Consider the following 20,959-nt stretch of genomic DNA (forward strand, 5'->3'; position numbering starts at 1 on the left):
GTTCCAACTTCCGACAAGACCGTCTTAACGTATGGATACGCTGGACACTTGGCCATGGGTCCCACAATCAAATGAGCCCCATGCTAATCTATATATGTTGAGACTTGCTGTTTGAACACCCGATTTTGTTGTGAATTAACGCCAGCTCGACACAATCTAGTCATTTCGGAACTAACATATGGTTCAATTTTATTTCAAAAATTCGCTTACGCGTAGGGGCTTTAGCAGTGGGAGGAAACCGGAGACCCCACAGAAAACCCACGAGGTTGGACAGACTCAATAACAGGCCTTATGGTACAACGCGCACGCGCTACCCCCCCCCCCCCCCCCGATTTTGTTGGAAGTACCAAAACAATAGATATATGTTTAATTCTATAGATCATTTATCTACATTCCAGTGTACTCCTTTGTGCGGAGGTCACGATAGATCAGTGAGAAAGATTTCATACTTTAGATTGTACGACGGTCTTTAAATCCTTCTTTACAATTCAAAGATGCAGATTCTTAACATGAACGTTTTGCCATAAGGTGCGATGTAGGGCATCAATCTGTTTCACAGAGATCTTCTAATAGCTCTGTAACAGATGACTGTTTCAACACGTGACGTCACATCACGCGGCGTCAATCATTGGCTCAATAGCGCGTGCATTGTTTACATAAGATGTTACTGATTCGGGCTAAAAGGTGAATTTTAATTATTTTAATACCCATTTACACTAAATAGGAAATGATTTCTACCTACAAATAATTCAAACGTCTTTATTTATTTTTCTAATAAATGAAAAAGTATGTTTTAGAATTTAATTTGACGGAAGAAAAAAGTTAATATTTGGGACTCATTAAGTCGCATCGATGTCATCCTTATCAGTGATTGTTGCGGCCTAGCGAAAATTCACTGCTGATCAGTGTGGTAGGGCATTTGAGGAGCTGGGATAAATGTATACTCGATCGACAAAAACCGGGTCATTTCATGACTAACATGTATTTTTCCTATAATTTGCTTGTGCATAGTGGTCTTTGGCAGTGAGGGAAACCTGGGATAACCCAAATGTCGGGGGCAGGTGGATCCTTTTCCATGTCACACACATACGCCTGGAATCGAAACCACTTCACTCGCACAAGGGACACACATTGGTAGTCACAATACGACAGATTTAATCAGGTTTTCAAATTTACAGAACAATATATTTTAAGGTCTCGCCAGAACAATAATTCGGGCATTTTGAAACAGACATGCGGTAATTTATATGTACATGTCAGACAGGAGAATGTTGCTTAGACCGTGGCATTCCATCTTCTCTTTTACGATTTCAAACTGTCAAAGTTTATTTTATATTTTATGCCAATTTGTACACGGGGCAACGGTTTGTCATCCTTTCGGATATGACAAGGGTAACCAGACAACTCGGATCAACTGAAGACCACTCGGTCCAAATACAGAAGACCACTCGGACCAAGATAGAAAATCACTCGGACCAAGATTCAAAGATCACTTGGACCAAGACACGGTCCGAGACAGAAGACAACTTGAAGTGGTCTATCAACTGATCCGACTGGTCTTGTTTCGAGTAGTCTTTGGTCCGTGTTGTCATACAATCCTGACAAGTGGAGACAGGGCTTGAAAATCCCGAAGATGCTTCTCTCCCCACGCACCCCATGATTCGAACCAGTGTTCATACCACACAACCACCACCTCCCTTCAGAATTAGAAAGCACTGGCTAAAGTTGAATGTAAACAATTTATTTATTAAATATTTATATATATATATATATCAAACATTTTATTGCAAAAGAACTAATATCATACTACATATCACACATTCCTTATCTCACTCATTCATCATACTTATATTTATAAATACATACATTGATATATGATGTAAGAACACATTTACTGTAATGTTGGGTATTTCTCCTATATTAAAATTTCTATAAATGAACATTTAAAGGGTACTACTTCAGATGACTCTAAGCTTAAGATTCTTTTGCCAGATTCGAGTCAGAAGAAACACAATTTTTGGTCTAAATCCGTCACCGTCTTCATTGGCGCAGACACGTAGTACGTTAAACCCCATTTCATTTCTGAATGCACCAGACACAATTGCAATAATTCTGAATCTTAAGAATTCAAAGGGCGTAAGCACGAATCTGGATGCAGATTTAAAGATTGGCTAGAATCAGAGTGGGTTCCATGTCTGTTAAGAATCTAAACTGGGTTTGGCTGATATTATACAGTTGTTTTGGGTTACTTCACAAACTGATGCTTGTGTCAGACTTTTGGATTTTATAAAAAAGTTTGTTTTTTCTAAACGTCTTCTACACTGTAAAACTGAGCAGATCTGTGACAGGCATGTTAGCATGTTCGCACGTTTACAGTTTTGTTCATTTGGACAATTTGCTTGCACCGTCTATCATATCAGTTTTGATTCTGAATTGTGCACGAGAAAGATAAATAATTCACAGTTATAAAAAAAATATGACTTTAAACATAAACTTTGTATTGTAAGATGTCTTTCAATGAAATAGCGACTGCACGTCAGTTTTTAGATTTCATTTTTAATCAACCAGTAGTGTTATTATTTTTGTTTATATCGTCTTCTTGATATATGGGATTTACTTTCGTTTCACTTTTGTTTGATAATGTCGGAGAAGGTCGTCCTCCTATTTCATGGGCTGCCTGGAGCAAACGACCACCAGAGATTTGTGACACATGTTCATTAGAATTATCTGCTGCTGAACCTTGACCTTCAGGAGATGAACTTGTTCTTGGGGAATTTACCATGTAAATGTCGGACTGACTTTCTTCTGGATTGGACAAAGAGGTCAAAATTTCAGTTAGTTCTCCAGGATCTTCGAAGCCATGAGAAGTATCAGCAGCATCTTGAGAATGTTGACTAGTGGCCCCACCATCGTCACTTAAATCTTTATCGAGGCCGGACTCAAAAGATTGGTTAGCCGCATTGCTGTCTAATTCAACTCCATCATCTTCAAACGCTTCATTAACATTTCCACCATCCACATCATCAACGCTCTGGTCATCATCAGTACCAATCTTTTTATCCGAACCACAAACTCCGCTATCACTACTATTATCACTTCTATGAGATATAGATGCTGGTATATCTGCCTTAGCTTTATGACGTCTTTGGACCTTTTCAAAGAGTTCTTCAACTCGAGATCGGGGGACGATACCAATACGGAAGAAACCTAGTTTACCTTCTTCAATCTTTCGGCAATCAACCACAGTGGATGCAGCATTCTCTGGAGATGGGCCAGCACATAAAATACCATCACACTAAAATATAAAAAAAACCTCTTATTATTTCAGTTAATACATTGGTATGTTAAGAATTTTTTTTATTAAAGATTATACTAAAATGCTAAATGCTAGGCATCCTCTTCCTGTCCTCGCACATTAGAGCTCTGGGCCACTGAAAGGTTGAATATACCAGGAAGGCTTTTCTATTGAGACTTGAATCGAATTGACAACTTACGTTTTTCAATCCAAGTTTAGCTAGAACTTGTAAATGATGAGTCGTATCAGCTTCACCAGTGGGATTAGCTGAACTAACAGCTATCGGACCAGTTTGATCTATAAGATGTGAAGTAACGGTATTGTCTGGCATCCTGACAGCAATACTATCAGGTCTTCCTATGTATTTTTCTGCGAAATCTACTCCCAAAGTCTGTAACCATGGTCCTGTAAGATACAAACGAGAGGTAAATGTAAATATTATGCCATTAACGTTTCGACATATTTCAAAATTCGAGTTCGGATTTGAGTATCCTGTCTTACAATCTGATAAAAAACTCAGATTTTTATCCGGTTAATTCACGTGTTATTACTGCCATTACTGGGTAGTGTCAAATTCGTACATTCAATTTTTCTTTTTTGCCTTTTTTGACCGCTTGCGCTTCCCTTTTATATTGCTGCAAGATAGAAAGATTGCCATACCTTTCTTTACAACTAGGCTGATAGTTGACGGCCAAACTTCTTTCATAAAATCCCAAAGAAGTTCACCAAATTCTTCTCTCCCTGCTTCCAGCTGTTCTCTTTTCGATATCCACATGGACATGGGACGGTCTTCAGCTAATTTTTTGGTCTCGTATGCTCTCTGTAATCAAATATATTTAAAAATATAAAATGAGTTTCATTAACAAATATTTACAGAGTGACCAACTGAAGAAGACACACAGACACTCTTAGACAAAAATAACAAAACAGTTTTTAATTTGTCCAAATTGATCAATAGCAACTGAACTATTCATAGAGCATTAATATCTCATAATTGGGTAGTTCAACAAAAAAAATATTAGCTACGTAAACACTGCAAATAAAACGGGACAACAGCTATTCTGGGATTAAACATGCTGTGCCTCCCGCACACCCATCATAACTTAAAGCTAATTGGGGCTATGGTTTGAACCTTGATTTCTGAAGCCGAGTACGAGTTTAGACAACCAAATTTCATAGAGGTGTCAACTTAAATCCGGAAAGGCGTGAAACATTTTTATATTAAAGATAAAACTTTAAAAAACACATTCATTGATAAATAACACTTACCTCTACGGATTTGGGGAATTTCAGGGCAGCAACTAAAACATATACAACATCGGTAGGAACTCCACAAATACCACCCTGGTTCAATATAGCTAAAATTAAAATATTAGATATTTCAATTTAAAAGAAAGGTAATCTATTACGTACATTAGTATTTTCTTCCATGTGATATATTGATCAAAGAAGACGGGATGATATTAAAAACTAAGTTAAGGTGCATTTTGTGGTGGATATGATTTAAATTTATTGCGGATGGGATTTTCTCTATTTTTATTGCTAATCGCTATTATTTGTGTCTCACCTGCAACATTTTTGACTCCGCTAGCTCGTCTAGCATCTGCCCAGTATGCCTGTTCTCCTTCTGAATGCAGATAGCTGACTTGTACTATAGGTTTGCCCGTAGGAAGAACTGTTCTGCCTGTGATAGCTTTAGTTACAGATGCCAAGAAGCAATAGATGCAGACGATAGCAAAGGCTATACTAATAACAACTTCGTACACTTCAATACCAGGAACCCCCAGGGTGTTTAACAAGAAACTTATAACCACCAGGATAAATAGGATAACTAGAACAAACCAAGCCATACTGATAACAGCAGCTAAACCCAACAATAAGACACCAACTGTTAAAAATCCTATACAACCAGCTGCTGCCGATACGCTGTGGTCAGTCTCCTGGATACCAAGTCCTCTCGCAGATCCCCAAATCAACCAAAGAGAACCGAAGGTAAAAAATGCACAGCTTTCAAAAGTAAGTCCTCTGGCAAAAGACACGGATCCGACTATTAGCTGAGGAATTCCACCAAAGACAATAACCCATGGAAGAACAACAAGACCTTTTGGAACCCAAAGAATCGAAAGCGCAGAGATGGCATTAACTGCGAATCCTACCATATCTAAATCTAAATATTTGGAATAACCTAACATTTGACTGGTGGAGAAGAGGGCATTGCCTTTGCCATTTTCTTTTAGTTTCCCATACAAACAGCCAGCACAGCATCGACACTTCTCTACCAAAAACATCTTCAATTTATCAGCTTCTAGGCATCGGGATCCTATCGGCAACTTGAAAGAGCCATTTTTCATTCTTGTTATATGAGCCATTAGACCGTATAAAGACAGCAGCAAAGACACCCAACTGGTACCTCCAACGAAGGTACCTTTAGATCCATCTACTGCGATAGCGATACAGAATATTGCCATTGAAATATTTTGAAGGACCTGGAAAACTTCTTTAGTCAATGCTACGACTGCAATCAAAAGGAATGTGATGAAAAGAATAACTGAAACTGCTATTAGGGGATAAACTCGAACGAACGTGATGTGCTCAACAGCCAAATTATAACCTATGGACAACCAAAAGACGCCGTGAATCAAAAAGTAACCACCATTAAAAGCATTGCTTCTTCGGACAGCAACAAGTCCGCACACACACTGAAAGAATCCAGCCACTATGACCCAATGGAATTCCTGGTGGGCGCTATCGTAGATTCCTGTGACATGACCAGCAAAAATGGCAAAAGCTACTGTGTTCATAGCATTGCATACAATAATGTAATCTTTGGATACATTTTTATCAAGAGCGTCGGATGTTACAGTATAAGAAATACCAGTACGGAAACGTTGAAGAGCATTGTAAGCAGAATTGTAGAGAGTCAGGGCTGCCAGGAGAATATAATAAGCTGCTGCACTTGCTCGAAGAGGTTTCCACAAAGACGCTAGTTCAAAGACACAGGAAAGTGCGTAACCGAGTGCCAGGACTGCTGCAAATTTAGCTTTGTGTTGCAGACCACCAATGACCAAAAGGATGAATATCAAAAGGAACGCTCCGTAGCCGCCAAATAATGCCTCGACGTCTGTTAGGTATCTGGGTTGTAGACTCTCTGTTACATGATAAACACCAATGGAGCCCCACATGGCGGCAGAACAGATTTGGAATGCTCGTAAAACCGATTCATTGGGATCCTGTGATGTAAAACCTAAAATAAATAAAAATAGTTTATTAAAGGCTCGGTGCGTCATTTAGCGCTATATGAATTCCTTACACATTATAATATTGTGAAGATGAATATCTAATAGGAATATCGGTCCAAAACTGGTTCAATTTCCTTCAGTATACACAAAGATATATTGAATTTAAATTTAATCGATCTATGGTGCTCGCTTTGTTAAAATTCTGGTACCATTTTGTTGTGGGCGAACAGAAAATCTGATTAAATTTTTCTTTTTAATTAAATGTTAAATAATCAATTTGAGTACATATTAGCGTGAGAAATTTGATATGTTAGCGAAAACTGCAATTGACGCATCGTTACTTTAATATATGCAATTACATTAGTAATTAACCAAAGAGAGAAATATAAAAGTATAACCTAAATTAGGTTTACACATTTTCCAGAATGAAAAAAAAAAGTTCTACATATGGCACGACACTAGTCATTTACAATAACACGGTTTAATGACTACAAAAACAGAACTGCTAACTATTTGGGGTTTTTTTTTATTTGACACACACAAAAAAAAGCTTTGAATGAAATAACCCCCAAAATGAATGAAATACCGGAACAATAACGGGGAACAATTTTTTTGTCTAATCTGTGGCTATAAATACATTAACAACATGCATTCAGCTGTTGAGGAGAGGATTATCGCAATAAGCAATTTAAGATGTCAACCATAAGATTTAAACTATAGTTGGCTTTAAAAAATGTATAGTACGATATACAACTTTTCATTATTATATCCTATTTAAAGGTGACGTTTATAGTATTTTTTGAGTAAAAGGAATGTGGTTAATCTGTGAGAATTTCAGTTATAAATCCAATAGGTTACCAAATGTTTAAACTGTGTATTTTTTTTTTTTTTTTTACATATATACGGATGTTTATTTTGGAGGAAATTTAGATTTTACGCCTTTTTTGTGGTTTGATTACATTTTGGGGGAAGTTTTATGAATTGGGAGATCTGTGATGTTTTTTTTGTTAAATGTCACTTTTTCTTGGTGAATATATAATCTTGACAATGACAGGTATTCGGTACAGTTACAAAAAACCTCCATAAATTTTTTTCTGTGGTTTAGTTTTTTTGGGTTTGTTGGAAGAACGGTTTGGAAGAAACATAGGAAATTTCTCACAAGCCTTTAACTGGATAATTCTTTATAATTTATAGTTTTGTATGTGATACGAATTTTAGATTAATAATTATAAGCGGAATTTAGTATTTGGAATAAAATATAAGCGATGCGGGAAAAACAATAACTGAATATTAATGTGGTTTCCAATGACGATTCTCCTGTTCCTGTGCTTTGATAACAGCAAATGAAACCTTGTTGGAAGGTTGCTTCAAGGAAAGGCAGTTACCATTTGTATTACCGCGGTTTCCATTCATGATTTTCGTGTCCCTACGAATTCTTGTTGAAGGAAAAACAGTGTTGCCTAATTTTAAGTGTTGTTTAAAATTCCATTTATGATTTTATTGTCCCTACCGACCCCTGTTGAAATATAGCTTAAATTCAAACCTTAAAATTTATTTTCCATAGAACCCTTTGTGTTTTATTACGATATAACTATTTCTTTTTTTGTAACGGTTATATAATGCGGTGGGTTTATGTGTTTAAAAAAGCACAGATGTAACGTGATTTTAGTTATATTTAGTTGGGTTACGAACCTACAAAAGGGCCACCTAACCTTCATTTTAAACAATTAATTTGTACAAAAACTGAAAGGTCAACAATGAACAAAATGTAAAAAGTATAACTTCCTCGTATTATAAAAGAACTGATCTACATTTTTGGGGGGTGGTTTTATCATTTTGATAAATTTTATAGTTATTAATCATTCAAACTTAAAGGGGTATTATGGGAGATTAGATAAAGAGCTGGCAGTTCTCAATATAATAGTTCAAAACTAGATAATGTAAAGGGAATTTGCTGAAAATTTCAGTCAGAATGGTTCGAAATATTAGCGTTTGAATTTTAGGCCTCGCCTCGCCTCGATCATCCAGTTTTGGATTAGATCATTTATGAGCGTTGAGCAGCAAATTGGATTCAAATCCAGTAAATATCGCAGGCTAGCGATGACACCGAGGGTTGATTATGGTGTGGATAAGTTAATTAATGTCTAATTAATAATTTATATAACATTTCAGGCCTAAAGAAAGGCCTGCAATAGGCAAATTTAGTTGTTGCATAATGTATGTTTAATACATATTATTTAACACATCACGATTCTTATTACTTTATGAATACCTTCGTTTTTCTAGTAGCCTATTGTAGTCCCACCAAAAAGGTTAAATCAAGAGTATGTATTTTATTAAATTACATTTTGGTCCAAAAATTATTCTAATCGTTGAACTTCAGTAAAGGTAATTTGAAATTCACTTTGGTTTCTATTGATTTCACATCGCCATGTTTATATGTCTCTACATTCTTTATTCTTTGACAAATAAAGTAACAATAATTAGGACACATTTTTGCTCGGGCGTACTTATTTACCGTGAATATATTGTTCAATTATTGTAATATTATTGTTCAATTATTGATGCCGCGAAATTCATTTGAAACCTAATTTTTTTTTATGTTGACGATTGTTTTATACATTAATCCTAAAACTAAAAATTGTTCTGTAAATAATTGACCACACAAAAAAAAATAAATAAATAAATAATATAATAAAAAAAAAAATAAAATAAAATAAAAATAGTTAAATCCCCAAATGTTATAAATGATCTAAAAATAACAGCATTTAATGATTTTTTTTTCTTATTTCAACATTAAAATTATCAGCTCAATATCCTCAAAAGTGCCCCCCCCCCCCAAGAAAAAAAATGGCGTCCATTAAAGATCTATTGAAATTCAGGTTATAAAGTTTTCAACATTTGGCGATATTTTAACACGGTGTTGAATATGAAAATAGTGTTCAAAGAAGGTAACAATTATAATTTCAAAGTAAAATACGAAATAAAGTATAACCCGTATAATCTACACTTGTGAATAGTGAATACATAATATAAACAAAGTCCTATAAGCTTCATTTTCAAACCAAGCTAAATATATAAAGAAAATAATATGCCTCTCTCTCCTCAACCCTCTACATTATCGATAGTATGGGACGATTTCATCACGTTTCAAGTTGTTACATCACAACTGAATGAAATAACAACTCTACAATCGCTAGTCTACGGTCATTAATTTAACCACGTTTGAAAGTTTGTACATCACGACGTTATATTTTGTTTTTGTGTTCTTGTCACACCCTTAAAAGATAATAGGATATCTAACTGTTTAGATTGACTAAAGCCATACCATAATACCTTCGCTTATTTATGGACGTTTTAATACTGGCTATTGTGGTCACTGTGAAGTAATTTATTTGTAGGGGTGTATTCGTGTAGAGTGATACCATGAAACCACAAGGGTATTTGTTACAATGGATTACGAAGCGGTAACAGGAAACCAAATTTTGTTTGGCTAGGATTATACAAAAAAACATACAAAAAAACCATACACACTTACTATAGGATAAGTAAACAAAAACAAAAAAACCAAAAACATATCAACACTTACAATAAGTAAATATATATATATATAAAAAACGGTGAAAATGGAAATGAACGAACTGATAAAAAATAGTTTTCCTGTTGTTAGTTAATTATTATAAACCACGATATCATTTGGAATTACTTACTATATACATATATAGTAAGTAAATAAAAGGTAATTTGTACTTACCTAATAACAGGCTGATTATTGATAAAAGTATCAAAGTTATGCCATATGTGACGTTCACTGGAAGTCTGGAAGCCGGTGCCCAAAAGTCAAAAATGCAGACCAGCGTTAATATAACGAAGGCGCAGTAGGAACCGGCGGTTGTAGCGGACGATCGACTGATGGCAGTCATGTCGTGTCGAAATTCTCGAAACAAAATATACTTAAACTTTTACTGTTTTCAACTCTGTATAATATTTTAGTGTTCAAGTGATATTTCAGTCAAGTCGTCTGAATCAAGAACGAGTCGAAGTTTGGTGGTTGATTATAATAAATAGGCGGGATTACCGGATCTGGGCTGGTGGAGGCGGGCTCTATGTCAATACGTCAAGATGACTATCACTCAAGATATATATCTATACCTATTGAAAACTACTGGTGTAGAAAATATAGGCTCGCACGATCACACCTGACTCAGAAGTCGCCCACTGGTCGTTTGTGTCAGTTTCCGAGAAGTGCCGCCGAAGTTTACTTGATACGCACTTCCTTGTCATCTGATTGGTTAAAATAAATCGTTTTTTCGCAATGGTGGTCCGAAGTCGACGTCAGAGAAAAGGCTAATGTTTTCCAATTGTTTGGATGTACATGACCGTGCTTGAAAATATTTATAGTGTTAGTGCATTAGTAATAATAGGACAATCCAGGATATCTTGATATAGCCATGACGTATTATTCATATTATGCTAATTTTTTGAATCATGTGTTTTTCGGAAAATCCTTCTAATGGATGGGAAAAAAATCTATTTTAAACCCAATCGTGAGGGGGTGATCCTGTTACAAATCACTCCACTGTGACAATAGAACACTATATAATATAGATCTAAACATGCTGAATTCATTGAAGACTTGGTGAATGTTCTAATCAACATGGCAAATCTGAAACTTTATTTAGAATATCGGTAGTTACATTCAAGTCTGAATTAATTTATTTTATTTTTCAAAATAAGTCGTCGTGTTAAATATTATTTGTTATTAGAAAGAAGAATATTTTGAGACCGTTTTTAGCTGCCAATATGAAGTGGCTAGACGCTCAACCAGAACTCTTTGCCTCAGTTCTGTACGCAGAACCCGGGGCCCTTGGTTTAATTGCGAACATTGTTGCTGCTCTGATCGTTGCGATCGAGAATATTTGTGAAGGTCCTCTGACAGGAACAGCTCTGGTACTTGCAGGTAATATTTTATATAAATTGTTTAACATATCTTTTTTTGTATTTTGAAATTATATGGACTATGGGAAAGTGTCAATAATCATGAAACATCGTAATTATTTGATCCCAACGGCCCATTTTTCAACAGTGAATGCATATTTGAATTGATATTATGGGCCTAGTTGTGTAAACTCTTGGAACACCTGATACCACTTTCTCTTTAAATTTTCCGAGTCGACTTGCTCAATTTTAATCAATTGGATCTTATATTTGTCAATACTTGTTATCTGCTCGTGAAAAGTATTTTGCTTTTAATTGGCCCCTTTTGGTTCAAAACAATTTTCAAATATTTAACCTTTGAGGGTAGTTAATGTTTACTACTATCAAAGATTAACTTTACCTTTGACCATTGTATATTGTATAGTTTACTTCCTAGATACAACTCATGTATTTTAATTTCGGTGTTTTCTCTGCTTCCTTTCAAAATAATTTGATAAAAAGTATCTAGGACAGAAACTGATTACACGACATTTTATGAGATACATATAAGATAATTACATAAAGTGTATTAAAACTATATAACCTAGAATAATTAAGTTCGAAGATAAAGATAATGTCTTTTTATACCGAATTAAAAATAATCAGAAATCACAATGATTCACAAAGTAATTTAGACAGACCTCGTTTCTACGGTACTGTACGTGTAGTAACGACCAGCGGCTGTAGCAAGCACGAGACAGGAATTGCTTACTATTTCCAGAACTCTTGATACCACTTTACGCTTAGCTCATCTGTGAGAGAGTGTTGTCGGTAGACGAAGCTAACAGTTTGAATTTACGTTGGAATTCAGAGTTTAGAGAATTGTTCTATAATGTTTAAACTTATTTTGTAATCGTTTGTTTTGTTGTATTTCCCAAAGATTAAATTTAGGAAAAGTCCCGTTTGGGGTCGCCGCTACATATCACATCATATAAGTTAAACATCATTTTTAAAAAAAAGAAAAAAATCATGAATTGCAGTAATATTTTGGTTTCTATTTCAACGTTTACCATCATCATATACTATATGATTTTACTATGATTGTTTAACCTAATCGTTTATGTTTAAATCTTTCAAATTACACTTCGATGTCAACTAGTTGCATAAACTCATTATGTTTAGCCTGTAACAAATATATACTACACAATGTCGGCAGGTACTTCCCTATTATTACCAGGTATTAAAATATTTGACGGCTTAACGTATTTGTCTCAGGTCTTAAGGGCAACAGTCACTTTGGGCCATTTGAGCTATCTTAAATATCAAATATCCATATCATATTTCACAGTTTTTTGTTCGAAGATTTTGAATGATAGTTAGAATTTAAATATTTAGTAGGCTAACACTCCTAATCCAAACCTTGTAGCATATGTTGCAATTCTAGTTCAGGAGTTTTTCTGACAAACAAAATAAGCAGTATTCTCAAACACAATATAGTAAAATATATATACATAAAAAAAAAAAACTAAAAAAAAAACTATCACGCCCGAATTCGCATCTAACCTAGTTTTTGGTTTTAATTGTCTGTCTGGAGAACGCTTTTCAAATCTTTTTTTTGTCAAATTTAAATAGGCCCATTGGGGCTTTCACATAAAATAAACGAACTCTTCCGACCTATTAATAAAAATCGAGAGGAAGTCTACACTGTTTTTTCTAAAAAAAAAAAATGGTTGACTTTTACACCTTTGCTTTGATATTTGATTTCAAAGAAATTTAAAATGTCATGCATTGTAAGACTTGTTACGTTCGTGCTCTTTTTAATTTTTTCCCCCGTCTCAGCCCAGTCAGTGCTGAACAGTAAGACGTTAAAACCCCCTTCCATTTTTTTTATTTTGATAAATCAGTACTTGGTCCGTTCTTGAATCACTGGGTCCCGTTTTTACTTAATTGACTAGGATTATTTGAGTTGTTAATTGACGATAGAAACAAATTGCACAATTTTATTTTTTTCATAGTTTCTATTAAGTTTTAGTGGTGTAGTAGTGGCGTAATAGTCGTGCATTGAGTAGTCTATTAATAGATGCTGGAAGTAGTGCATTCGTACTGATTTTTCCGCGTTATCAATGAGCAAGTAAAACAGAACAGAAATATTTCACTTTTGAGATCAAAGAAGCAGCGCGTCTCGGACACACCCAATAATGCTTTGTAAAATGTTTTACTTGTGGTACAAGCACATTCTTAAACTTGTTCTCAATGGATGCTCACAAATCACGTTTTTCCCACTTTTGTACCCAATATTGCTAACATACAAGGAAAATGGCGCGTTCTACTTTCATGTTTTGTGTTTCTGACGTTTCTAAAGCCGTCTTAATCCTGACCTTTCAGTCAAAATATGCTAAACGCCCTTATTGACCATAGCTCTACCCCCAAAAGTATGTTACTAGTACTAGTGTGGGTGGGGTTTTTATTATCTGAAAAAATAACAGACCCGCAGGATATTCTTAATGCGTGGTGCAATTTGTGCCACAATTAAACATATGCAAAAATATGGGTATTTATTATGGTGGCTGAAATCGTTCATTTAGATCGTCGTGTTTCTAGATACAACACCAGCCTTTTCGGCGACCTTTTCGGCGCTCTGGCTTAACGGCGATTCTCGTCTTAGAAGATGAAAGTTAGTTACATGCGCAGTGGCTGCTTTCAGGCTTGACAAAAATGAGAAAAATAAACGAAACGAAATTACATCCTAATTTAATTTAGATTTAGTTACAGTTACAAGTATTTCAACAATGCCGGAAATATTGGCATTCCCCTTGACTGCGAAATAAAGTGTCATAATTTTTTTAAGTAATTTTAATACCGTGTCACACTTTATGTGGTCTTGTGGAAAGTTGTCAAAAAAAAAAAAAAAAAAAAAACCCGAAAAAAAACAAAGAAAAAAACAAAAACACTTTAATATCCGAAATTACCCACATTGTCTTAATCTTGTTTAATACACCCCGGGAGTACAAACTTTAGATGGATTAGCATTGACAGTGATGGCACATAATCGCATTAAACGAGTTTGATATGGAAATCCCCCGACCTCAGAATAAATGGTTAGAAAGTACAAAACAATAAAACTACTTTCGAATGTCTTTAATAACAAAAGTACACCCCTTTCATTAGTGGTCTGAACACTTTAACGTTATCCCAGTGTAACGAACACATCATGCTAAATGACTTCGTAATTTAAGTCTCTAAAATCTAAATATCCTCCCTTATTTTATTCCATGAAATCTCTTTCCAAAAAACATGTGACAGCTATACTCTCAGCACTTCATTCCTTTTAAAATAATTCTAATTTGTACGTCTGCACCAAAAACAGTGCCCGTATGTCGCTATCAAGATAATTAAGTGCAGCATTTCTGGTTCGGAAAATGGCCTGAAACCATGCTCGCATCATGTATTAATTCCTGTTCGAACTTTGTGTCTGCATTATAAATAGGGCGTGTGTGGCACTATTGAGAGAAACCAGTGCAATATTCTAATTCAAATGCTTTTTTGATTGGTATATATTTTGTAGGGCAGTTGTATAACGGGTGTTCTAAGAGACACAGTTGTTCTATTCTTTGTAGACAGTCAATGTTCTGGGAGATATTTTCTGGTCTGTTCATCAACATCTAGGACAACCAAGTACAAACGTCTTTTCTCTTTTCAGGTACTCATCTGATTATTATTGGTGGTATTCTACAATTGATAGCTGGTCTATTGTGTTTTAGAAGAAATGACCATTTAACGGGCACAGCTTTTGTGGTGTTTTCATCACTGTGGATAATTGTGGGAGCGAATTTCATAATGACTCCAAACTTTGACCCGGAAGTACTTAGGGTCGGCGTACTTCCTGGGCTAATTGGATTCATGGCGGTGGCCGTAATCCTATGCCTGTGCGCAGTTACCGTCAACTATATAATGCCACCAGTGCTCGTGGCCTTATTACTAACTCTGATATTCGAAGGAGTTGGATCATTCTATCCATGGGGCAAAAAGGTAGCCGCAGCTTTCGAAATATTTATAGTGTTATCTAGCTCCTATGCAGTGATAGTCATGACACTCAAAGGCGTCAGTCAGCGGTATTTATTGCCAGGTTTTGGTAACGCACCGTTTGATCCCCTGCTCATCAGAACCAAAGCTGCCACTAAGAAGAAGCATGAAAAGAAGAAGGACACTAAGTATGCTGAACCAATGGGAATGGGTTATATTGGAAATGTTGTCCCTGCTGCCGTTCTCGTGTTCCACCATTTAGGTTATTTCTCAGACTTTCGACCAGCGATGCCAATGTTTGTTTTTGGTATCTTCTGTCACATATTGGGAAGTTTCTACGCTTTCTTACGCCATGATCTATTCCATTCCGTACAATTTGTGATATATTTTGTATTCTGGACAACCCGTGCTATGATACAACTGTTCGTGACCTTAGACTACCCAACAAATGATCGTATCGTGTATTTTGGACAGTGGGGCATGGTTGGTATGCTCATTATTCTAATGGTGGTCTCGACATGCCAAAGCAAAGTCGTCTTCCTGTACAACTTTCTCTTTACTATCATGAGCGTTCTGTCGGTGGAACAGATCCCGGTCGCTGTACACAACTACACATTTGGTGTCTCGGCTGCAGTTGTAGCTATAACATCTTTATACGTAGCTATGGCGCACTTGGCCAATTCTATTGCAGAAAAATCAATAATGTTCCTGGGACTTGAAGCAGTTACTGCAGAAAGATTAACTCAACTATTTAATGGCTATTTCGCCAAGTTCAGGTTAGTAACTGCTTTATTTTTCGCTTGATGAATCCGCTAGATTTTTGTAGAAATCTGTTTTGGGGATTTTGGTATTTGTATCTTTAGCACGTTTTTAAATCAATTGATTTATATTCACTTAGGCCATTGTGAAAGCAAATGAAATATTTTATTTTACAAAAACTAATTTAACAGGAATGTTCTTTGACGTGTGATAATATATCTTGGTCTTCGGTCTTCATAATGACCTCTTCCGGCCTCTATAATCAGTCCTGTAGTGAACCTGGTAACATTTAGTAGTGTATTGTATCTTTACTTTTTACAGAGATGGGACAACCAAAAATGATGATTACACAAATGACGACAAAATATCATACAAGATAGTTGATTGTGTAGGTTTGGTATCTAGTGCGCTAGCTCTGTCTTGTCTAGCACCAGTAGAAGCTACGAGTGGAACTTACCCACTAACTGGCATTATTATAGCTGGCGTCTTCCTTCATCTGTTTACTGCCCGTCTTGCTTTTGCTGCTGGAAGTCTTGCTAAATGTTACATCATGGTTGTACTAGCTTTGTTCTGGAGTGTATGGACAGCAATTCTATTTGATGGTAATTATATTTATCTAGTATCTTGTATTTAAAATGTAAAGGGACGGCACAGCATATTTTGAAATGGAGTATTATATCCTTATGTAAATTTTCATAATTGGGCAATAAACTTGCCGTGAGATACATATAGACTTGCATTAAAAGACATATTAGTATGTAGATAACCGGACATTCAAAATCACCGTCAATCAAGTTACTTTCCTCCCCTCCTACATTATAAACAGTTGTTGTTCTTTGATAACTTTCAGATTCCCTGCTGTCTACATTGAGACCTGCTTCCATCGCCATCTTATGTCTACACACGGTTTCCATGGTACTGTCAGCAGCTTTCACTAGAGTCTGGATTCCCTTCTCTCTAATGATGGAACTATGTGCCATATCTCTGGTAGTTAAATGTTTCAACGTCAACCCACCTTGGATGATTCTTGTAACAGCTGTATTAACAGGTAAGAACCTACAGTTTTCTCCAAATTTCCCAAAAGTCCGCAATGTTCCGATAGAGCTTTCTTTCGAACAACAGAACGCAATAGGCTGCATGCTTTAACAATGCACTTGTTCTATTTTCGGAATGGTACGAATTAATTCACCAAGCCGTCCATGAAGTCCCGAAGAATAGAGTGCAATTGGTATTGAATTTGGTCAATGTGCTGCTCCTTCTCTAAGTGATGACCCACACAGTCACAGCTAGTTTTGCCCTGCATATTTTTGCAAGGTATTTGTTTGAGTCTGTTTGTTTTCTTAGGAATGGTAAGATTTACTACTCAAGTTCACGGCCAATATTAATTATTTATCTTCTCTTTCAGCTGTTGTGGCTTTTTACGGGGCGTTTGCTGAGATTGTAAATGGTGTTTTACAAGAATATATCGTTCCTGTTGGTGAACCTATCTTAAAGGTTTGTGTGTTTTTCTTTCATTTAGTACTGTTATTTTTTTATTTTTAAATAATAGTAATATGTATGGGCAGCTTCCTTGTTTAATCAGGAATCCACTAAACACTCTAAATTAAAAATATGTAATATATGTAATGATATTATACTCAAGCAGGAGGGCGCAAACAAAACCGGTAAAATACACCTGCGGACAAGACAAACTACACAGACATTGCAAGAATTAAACAACAAAATATCAATCAAATAAATGGTTGTGAGAAATAAACAACAAAAGGTGGGTTTAGAAAACTAAAACGCTTGATATTGTGTATTTTAGGAAGTTGAAATCAAAGAAGAAAATCAAGAACCACCATGTCCCTTATTCTCATCCCAGAGAACATCGAGTCTGATGAAAGTAGCAGATATATTAGATGATGGTGGTGTAGTTGGTACACCTACTGACACAGTGTACGCTTTAGGTGCATCCTGCAAACATCCCGAATCTATCAAACGAATCTACCATATTAAAGGTCGCCCTCCAGAGAAGCCCATCTGCCTTTGTTTGTCAAATCTTGATCAGCTAGTCGAATCTAATCCAGTTTTCAGTCCGTTGTTGTGGGCTTTCATGAGACGTTGTTACCCAGGAGGAATCAGCTGTGTCGTACCCAAGGGTCCATGGATGCAGAATCTTGGTCTCGGTGATGCAGTTCAGTATGTTGGCACCAAAGAGAGTATCTGTATACGAGTTCCCGATAGTTCCGTCTTAGCATATCTAGTAAGCCTTTCTGGTCCTATTGCTTTGACGTCGGCTAATCCCAGTGGTGGCGCTGATAGTATTCATCACGATATGGTTATAGACTCTTTAGGTAAGAACAGATTTCACAAAATCATTTTGCTGCTGGCTATTTTTCGATTATACAAATGTCCATGAAAATATAAAAACCCAACTCTGTCAGCATCCCTGTTGATGACCATTGGACACAAGTATAGAGTACCAAGCTGCTTTGGTCCAGAATATTGCCCCATTTAGATCCAAGTATATTATCCCAGACAGCAAACAAGAGACCCTCGTATATTAGCTCATTCAGATAACTATATTGGCCCATTCAATTAATAATAGATGCAACTATATTGGCGCATTCAGCTAATGCCATACCCATGGATATGGAGGTGTCGTAAACAAGCGAGTCTGTTCTGTTTCTAGAGTGCCCGATATCACTTCTATTTACTATTTTTGTTATTATTATTTATTGCAGGACATAAATTAGATGGTATAATATGTGATGGTGAATCTAATGAACTGGTAGCATCAACCGTGGTCAACTGTTTAAAAATTGATGAAGGTAAGGGCAACAAAATTATTATAATTTTAAAAAATGATAACACTTACCTTTCTTCAGTTATTTTGTTTATTGGTTGGCCGAGTGGTCTAAAGAGCTTTAGATCATATGGTCTATCGTTACCCAAGGCATGTCCAAGACAAAGAGTGGGTTCGTCTACCCAACCTGGTGGGTTCCGTCCACTGCTAAAGATCCCTAAGGTTTTCTAAATAGCTGATACAACTTTTGCTGGTTATTGTTCTCTTTCTTAAATAGTTTTATCCATTTTTTTTCAGGAGTTATAACTTACTTCAGAATAGGCTGTACACCCAAAGAACGAGTTGATCAACTATTTGAAGATGCTAAGGCTGAAATGAACAATAAATCTAATTCATTAAGTGTGGATGTACCATACACCAAGTCATAATATAAGTCTGATCAATTGTTTCAATGGCATTTAATAATTGAATCAGAAATAAATAGAATACAACTGTGTTGAATACACCTGCTGTTTATTATTAATTATAAAGTAATTAGTATCATGTCAGTAATTTTATTCTACAGAATACGTTCTCTACTAGTCAGTTAGACTCGTATAAAGCACAACTTAAAATACTACCAGACCATACACCAATAAATAAATCTCGTACTAGCTATTGTTTATATTTATGCATGCAGTTTTAAAGGAACAAGACTTCTTTTATTTGGTTTGAGCTATGTGGTATATTGATAACTGGTGTGACAAGCTATATACGATTAAAATTTCACGTTGAAAGAGTAAGCGGAACTCGATCTGTTTACTAATTTTAGTTTCTTTTTAGACTTAAAACTGTCGACTGTTGAAAACAAAGTCTGTTATATATATCAGACTTAATCCACGGACTAATATTTTATTTCGTTTCGTTTTAATGGTTCCAAGCGGAATTTCATTAACATCTGATTTAAACAGGGTTGCATTTTGAATGTAGTGAGTTTATCATCTGTAAAACCACATCATAACACGTCATACAATCAAAGAGGTCATGACCTTAATATTTAGAATATTCGAAAAAGAATTTGTTTTTATATTGGTTTGTTTTATGTCTCTGTCCAATAAACAATAGAAAGTAAAAGCACACGATCTCATATATTTATAGGTAATAAAGCAAATTGAATAGTAACATTTAGAAAAGTATGTATAGTACTCATTATATATAATCTTCATTGTTTCGTATGGCACACTTTAATGCTGTACATGTATCGTATGTTTCAAAAGAGACATTCGTTTCACGGAAATCCCTATTTAACGTGTAAATATTATCCAAATATGAAATGCCATTTCCCAAAAATAGTCAATCGTGCCATGATACACCAAACAATAGTTGTAGCTGATTTCAAAGGTAGCTTTTCTATAAACATTTTAAAATGAAACTTCAGCTAGATCTATAATAATAATAATAATATCTTTATTTTCAAAGTTGTGATTGACTAAAATAAAGGAGAAATATACATTGACTATATTAGGGAAATATATTGATTTGGAAATTTTGTATCTTTTAAAATACCAAAAGATTTCTATTATATTATTAATTGAATTGATTTTTATATTAAATATTACAATGAATTTATATAAGTTATTAGTAGTTATTATTATTATTTATTATTATTATTATTATTATTATATGATGAATAAATGTTGAATAAATTATTCTTTATAATTAAAATACAACTCTTTCCTTGTTAATATTGATCAATGGTCCTCAGTACTCTATTGAACGAATTGAACAAATTGGTTTTTTTTCATTTTTTGTCCCAATCCGCCCCTGGGCCGGTTGGTGCAAAAAAGTAGAACTTTAAATCCTATTTCATTCATTCTGAGTCAACGTCTGAGTATGGGCTGAAATGCACCAAACGCCGGCGAATAATCCTAAAAACCGTCGCGTTAATATGCGTATCAA

At 35.3% G+C, this 20,959-nt stretch overlaps 2 protein-coding genes across 2 annotated transcripts; one reads left to right on the forward strand and one right to left on the reverse strand.

The window, feature by feature from the left end:
• Positions 1-1,725: 1,725 nt before the first annotated feature.
• On the reverse strand, positions 1,726-10,716 carry LOC126818585 (uncharacterized). The gene is made up of 6 exons (XM_050546056.2): positions 10,289-10,716; positions 4,863-6,539; positions 4,565-4,653; positions 3,956-4,115; positions 3,495-3,700; positions 1,726-3,295 (listed from the first exon to the last, which is right to left on the reverse strand). The coding sequence occupies exons 1-6, from the start codon at positions 10,455-10,457 to the stop codon at positions 2,561-2,563; spliced, it is 3,036 nt and encodes a 1,011-aa protein (XP_050402013.1). The 5' UTR covers positions 10,458-10,716; the 3' UTR covers positions 1,726-2,560.
• Positions 10,717-10,736: 20 nt separating this feature from the next.
• Positions 10,737-20,597, forward strand: LOC126818590 (uncharacterized). The gene is made up of 8 exons (XM_050546062.2): positions 10,737-11,494; positions 15,152-16,250; positions 16,555-16,835; positions 17,084-17,281; positions 17,639-17,727; positions 18,041-18,569; positions 18,960-19,046; positions 19,319-20,597. The coding sequence occupies exons 1-8, from the start codon at positions 11,338-11,340 to the stop codon at positions 19,447-19,449; spliced, it is 2,571 nt and encodes an 856-aa protein (XP_050402019.1). The 5' UTR covers positions 10,737-11,337; the 3' UTR covers positions 19,450-20,597.
• The last annotated feature ends 362 nt before the right edge of the window (positions 20,598-20,959 follow it).

The sequence above is a fragment of the Patella vulgata genome, chromosome 4 (assembly GCF_932274485.2).
Source record: "Patella vulgata chromosome 4, xgPatVulg1.2, whole genome shotgun sequence".
Classification (NCBI taxonomy): Eukaryota; Metazoa; Mollusca; class Gastropoda; family Patellidae; genus Patella; species Patella vulgata.